This window comes from Besnoitia besnoiti, chromosome XII, assembly GCF_002563875.1.
Source record: "Besnoitia besnoiti strain Bb-Ger1 chromosome XII, whole genome shotgun sequence".
In the NCBI taxonomy this organism is placed as follows: Eukaryota; Apicomplexa; class Conoidasida; order Eucoccidiorida; family Sarcocystidae; genus Besnoitia; species Besnoitia besnoiti.
In genome coordinates, this window is record NC_042367.1 from 730,400 (window position 1) to 736,359 (window position 5,960).

Here is a 5,960-nt window from a genome sequence, read left to right on the forward strand (position 1 = left end):
GTCCGAGAGACTCGCGGCGCCGGCTCCGCTTTCCGTAACTTGATTTTTTTGTAACGCATCAGAAGCATTTCCACCAGACTCTCCACAGGAAGCGACCCGCGAGGGCTCCCGAGAGGTGCTTGCGTGGCAGCTGCCCTTTTTTCCCGCGAAGCGTTTCGACACGAGGCACCAGATGAACTGGCGAGTTTTGCTGAACTCTTAGCTGCGAAGAGCTTCAGATACGTGTGCGTGTGGCGATGCAGGGACTCTCACTCAGTGTACCCTTCGCGTTGCAGAAGGCAGTGAAAAACTCAGGTGACTCCTCACCACGATAGATCCGCACGGGGGTTGGGCGCGCAGTGCTTCGACGGCCGGCAGCGACGAAGTTGATGTGCATCGCCCTAGGCAGAAACACTCCCTAGGCCGCGCAACGGTCTTCGTCGGGACTTAGCTGATGCAGTTCAGAGGTTTTTGAGCTATCTGACATATTTGGTTTTCTGAATCACGTCCCAGTCACTTCTCTGTAGCCGCGGGCAGGCTCCGCGCCGCGGCCGCGTGCTTGTGCTGCGCGCGCAAAGAAGTTTGCGCTCGCACCTGATCACTCTGCGCTCAATGCGTCTGTAAGAGAATGCGTCGGGAATGTCAAGAGACCGGTAAAAGAAACACGACACGCGTTGTTTCCGCCACACGACTCGCACATCGCCAGGGCACCTCCCGCGGACATCTCCACACAGCGCTGTCCCCCCCCCTCGCGTGTGCCTCTGGCCTTTTCCTGCTGCCTAGCTAGAGCGCAGTTTGTCGATTGCTCCGGGAGCGCAGAAGCTGTAGGTGGTTGGGGGGGGCGTGCGCTCTCCGCGACTCTTTGTCTTTCTCCCTTGCTTCACATCCTCGGCCTCCGGCGCCTCCTTCCAGCGGCCTCCACCGCGCGGACCCGCGTCGCCGCTCTCGCCCGGGGCGCTCAACGCACGGGGGCGGCAGAGGTCGATGGAACGGAGGAAGTTGTCTCGCGCTGCGCGTTCTCGCGCGTGGCGCCGGCGTCGGGCGCGCTCTGTCGCGCTTGGGTCGGTATCGAGCTCGAGAGGCACCTCTCGGGGCTGCTCCGCCGTGGGCGCCAGGGGGAGGCTGCGAGGCGCCGTCCAGCTGGGGGCCTTGTGCCCGTCTGCGACGGCTTCATTCGATCCCTGGGGACTCTCAGAGACACGCGGCGCCGCGGGGCGCCCCTTGACATCGCTCTGACGCAGCGGCGGCTGGGACTGGGACTTGGCAGGCGCCTCGTCCTGGAGCGACAGCGCATTCTCCCTCGCGTGCGCGACAAGGCCCTGCAGAGCACAACGACACACGCGAACGCAGGCGATCAGAGGCGCGGACACTGCTTGAAGAGCTGAAACGCGCCAACACACGCGTGCGCATGCGCAGCAAGCCCTGCAGAACGAGGTCGGGTGGCCTGAGAGGGAATGCAGAGAACCGCGGCGCCCCGATGGACGCACAAGACCGTCCTGCAAGGCCATGAAACACGAAAGGCGGCACGTAGGATAGTGGGAGACGCCGCGCTTCTCACGCATACGGCTAGCGGCAAAGTGGCCTGCTCCGGACTCGTTTCGCGTCTTCTGGGCGCCGCACGCGCCTTGCCCTTCGAGGCAGAGCTTTTCCGTCCTCTGTTGCTGCTTGAGGCTGCGTGTCGAGTCGGTTGTCTCACTTGGAAGTCGAGGCCGCTGATCCATTCCACGAACTGCAGCGGGACTCTGAAGGAGCTGAGATCCGAGCCCCTGGCCTCAATTTTCTTGTTTGGCACGACGAACGCTCCCAGCACGACGGGCGGAGGCGCCCAGGCCGGCGGCACGGAGTTTGTCTCCGCGTCTGCGTCTTTCGCCGCCAGCCTTCCGTGTCCCGCGCGCCGCGGGCGCACGCCCAGTACAACCTTGAACAAGTGCGTGGGAACCGCCACCAGCCGCGAGCCAACGACTTCGTGCTCCATGTGAAGCAGCGCAGCCTTCCCAGACGATGGATGCGAAGCGGCAGGAGAAGAAGAGGAGGAAGAGAAAGAGGAGGAAGAAGGCTGTGAGTCGGCCTGTTCGCGGAGCGCCTCGCGGCAGGCACGCAGCGCGAGCTCCAGCACGTCCGCGTCGGCGCGCGGCGCAGTCCCAGGCGCGGGTGCAAAGTACGAAAAGAGCGAAAAAGCGGAGGTTGAGGCGCGGTCGCGGACGCTCGAGCCGGTCAGCGCCTCCAGCGACACAGGGAAGACATCCGGAGAGGATGAGAAGGGTCTGGAGGCAGATGCGGAGGCCAGAATGCAGCGGCGCAACCGGGATGTCTCGTAAATGCTGTGTACATGTCCGAGCGAAGTATACGAGCCTCCAGACTCCCAGAGCTGGGCACACGCCAGAGAGATCTGGTGCATCCCTATGGCGGAGCACCTGTTCTGATACGTGTGCACTGCCGCCAGCAGCAATCTCATGCATCTGCGTTTACATATGTATATATACAGATATACGCATGAATATATATATATATACGGGTATACATATATATAGATATAAATACAGTTATATAGCTGTATGTGGGTAGGTATGTGGGGATGATTCAAGCGCTAGGACGCGTGCGTCTTTGAACCGATTTTGCATCGAGCGACCTCAAGGAAAAAACAAGTTTGGAGTGCCAAATCGGGGGCGGAGGATGCGCGATGCGTCGCCTTGGCAACGGAGCTGAATCGGCATGCAGAACCCCGCGCGATGCGGCGATACGCGCTTCGGACGCCTACGTAAACGTAACCGAGCTAAAGTGATTTTGAGATTCGCGCAATCACACACGGCATGCGGCGCATGCGGCCGGGTTGCGCATGGGTTGTACCTGAGGCAGGCGAAGTTCCTCATGAGGGACCTGGCGCCCTCGTGCTCCCCGTCTCTCTTTTCCTGAGGCTTCCCTCGCAGGAGTCGCGCCGCGAATCCTCGTCTCGCCGCGAGTTCGCTCGGTTCGTCGCACTGACCGTTTCCCGCGGTGTCGTCTGCTTCGAGCGCCTGGGCACTCCGTCCTCGGAGACAGGGTTTGGACGCGTCGGCGCCTGCCTCGGCCGCCCCGCTGCGTCGCGGGCTCGGCGACCCGCCGTCCGCCTGCGCCACGGAGGGGCGTTCAAACTCGCGCTGCGCGTCCTTCGCGTCGGCGCCGCTGGCTGCCGCAGCCGCGGCAGCGTTGCTCGCAGGCGCAGAGACCGAGCGGGCGAGTGCAGCGTGCGGCGCGGCGTGGTGGGCAGCGGAGCTCGAACGCAGCGGGCACGCTGGGAGCGCGACGTGTGTGGTGCGGGCGACGAGGTCGCTCGGAATCCATAGCGGACCCGAGACCACGTAGACGTCCTCGTAGAGCTGCGTGAGAGCCTTGGTTAACATCTCGAGCCGAAACCTGAGGCATCCCGTCTCCGCAAACGCACAGAAAGCGGAAAACGTCTCGGCGACTCTGGTGTGAAACCAGGAACATAACTGCGTACACCTAGATGTAGACACGCCTGCAGAGCCGAAGGGTAAACGTCGACGCGCGGGCACTGCGCGACTGAACTACGAAGACGCACTGATACATAGACACGCACATGCCGACACCTCACAGGCAGGCCGCCGCCTTGAGCCCCTTCACGAGTAGATGAGAGAATAGTTAGTCGCATTTGGAGAGAGAGACGGCTGAAGCACTCGGTTCCACTCACCACTCTCCGGCGTTCACAGCTTGGTTTTGCGGCACAATGTTCGCACCGAGCGAGAAGGTGCTCTGAACCGACTCGAGGGAGTCCTTATGCAACGCGACCGCCGCTAGGTGTCCCTTGCTGTAGCCTGAGAGCCACGGAGACACAGGCTCCAGAGCGGGTCTGCTTCGAAATCGAGTCCACGCCTGCGCGTCTTGTGGCACGCGACACGCCACCTGTTCACTACCTACAGTGCGCCGCAAGCACGGCGCGACGCGCGGCACTCGCGGTGAAGGCCTGCTGGGGAACAAGATAGTCGAAGACGAAGACGCACGGAAACGAGGCTGAGAGAGAGACGCGAGACGCAGAGCGCCACCACGCATGTACTGCCCAGGGAATCCGCCAGGCAGCACGTAGGGTCGCGGAGGAAGATGATCAAGTGAGGGGAGGCGGAGCGGGATGCACACAAGCAGGCGCAAGCCTCGCGAAAGCGGCTAGGAACACGGCGGCGGGATTCGAGAGACAAGCGAGACTTGAAAAGAATCGAACCTTCGTTTTGTTATGAGCTACGAGCTTCCTAAATAGATATTTATACAGAGAAGAAGGGCTTCGAAGGGCGATAGAGCCACCCGCGTCGGCGGCCTCAAGGAGCACACACCAGATCGCAAATAATCGCTGTTATCCGCGCTCCAGGCCTTCTCAATGCGCGTGTCCTGTGTAAAATTGAGGCCTCGGCGGTCCACGCCGCCCGTGGCTTTGAAGCCCTTCTGCTTCTTCTTCGAATATAAGCCGCGCCGCCCTAGAGCAGCGTCCGTCGGCCCCTCTCCGTCCTGGGCCTGTTCCGCATCGCTTGACTCCGCGTCATCCTCGGAGCTCGCTCCACTTCCCGCGACAGTGTCGCTGCGCTCCTCAGAGTCCCTCTCCTGCGTGCGCGCCACCGGCTGCGTCTCTGCGGCCTCGGCGCCAGGTGTGCGCCGAGGCGCGTCGGTCGCCGTGTCGCGTCCCTGTGGCTCACGCCGCCGGCCCTTCGCCTCCGCCTCGGATCGCTTTCTGCCGAACGAGAGAGGCCACGACGAGACACCCTCGGCTTCCTCAGCGCCCTCCTCTCGCTGCGTCGCGTCGCCTTCCTCGCCCTGCGTCTGACTCGCGCTCCGGTCTCCCGCGCGCCCCGGCGCCGGGTCTCCAGGCCCGCGCAGCCGCTCCGCCACGTAGAGCGGCTGCCGGCGCGTCGTGGAGACGAGAGACACGAAGGCAGGGGACTCTAAGAGCCGCTCGGTCGACGGCAGGAGCGCCGCGGGGTAGTGCGTGGAGAGGTTTCGCCACCCTGCGCTAGCCCCCTGAGTCTCCTCCGCCGCTTGCGGGTTCCGCGGTCGCTCGGGCGCCACCGCGACGAGTGGCGCGGCGAGCTGGCGCCGCGGGCCTGGAGCCCTAGTTTCTGGGAGCCGCGCGAGCTCGTTTTCAATGTGCTCCGCGGGCTCGGCATCGCCGTCGCCCGGCGCGCAGGAAAAGGAAGGTAAAAAAGCGCAGACGCCGCTGTCCGCGCCGTGGATGCGTGCGAGCAGCCAGACGCCCGTCGCTCCGCAGAGCGTCCCGAGGGAGAAGACCGCAAGCGACCTCCAAGACACGAAGCTCGTCGCGCCGCGGGCGGGCGAGGCGCCCGTGGAGGGGGCGGGTGACGCAGGCGAAGCGGGAGATGTAGAGAAGGCTCTGCGCGTGAGCGGGCTCAGACGAGGCTGTCTCTCGGCGTCGCGTGAGGCCACGAAGTCCGCGGTGGGGAGGACGCAGGCCGCGGTGCTGCGCCGCTGAGCAGCCGGTGGCGAGGAGACGGTGACCGTGGAGCGGAGCAAAGGCGAGCAGACTACATGCGTCGAACCCGGGGACGCGCAAGGGCCGCTGAGGACACGGACGCGCCTCAGAGGCTTCCCCAGGACGGAGGGCACAGGATGCATGCGGTGACGGAGTTTCATGATGACGGCTTGAGAGAACCGCTGCGCAGGCGACGGCACGAAATCGTCATTCGAATGAGAATTTGGAGGGCTGCTGAGCGCTATCCAGCTAGACCGGCAAGCGGGAGGAGAGAACGGGTAGGAATACGCGCAAAAGGTCCAGGGTCTGTTCGGCGGCACTCCGGCGCCCGAAGCGGTCGAATGGCGTATGTCCCGAAGGGCGAGAAAAATCGAAAACGGACTCCTCCAAAGCGTCTATACACACACTTGGCTTGTTTTCAGTGCGTGTGTAAGGCTGTTCATGTATGCATAAAGTCCGTAGACAATGAAATATACACCTATATAGGATACACGTCTAGGGCTAGGCGGTG

The 5,960-nt window shown here is 63.3% G+C and overlaps 1 protein-coding gene across 1 annotated transcript; it reads right to left on the reverse strand.

Moving 5' to 3' along the window:
• Positions 1-758: 758 nt before the first annotated feature.
• Positions 759-5,610, reverse strand: BESB_023020 (uncharacterized protein; the record flags this gene model as incomplete). The annotated part of the gene is made up of 5 exons (XM_029361004.1): positions 759-1,298; positions 1,676-2,243; positions 2,827-3,372; positions 3,668-3,791; positions 4,302-5,610. The coding sequence occupies 5 exons, from the start codon at positions 5,608-5,610 to the stop codon at positions 759-761; spliced, it is 3,087 nt and encodes a 1,028-aa protein (XP_029215819.1).
• Positions 5,611-5,960: the final 350 nt, after the last annotated feature.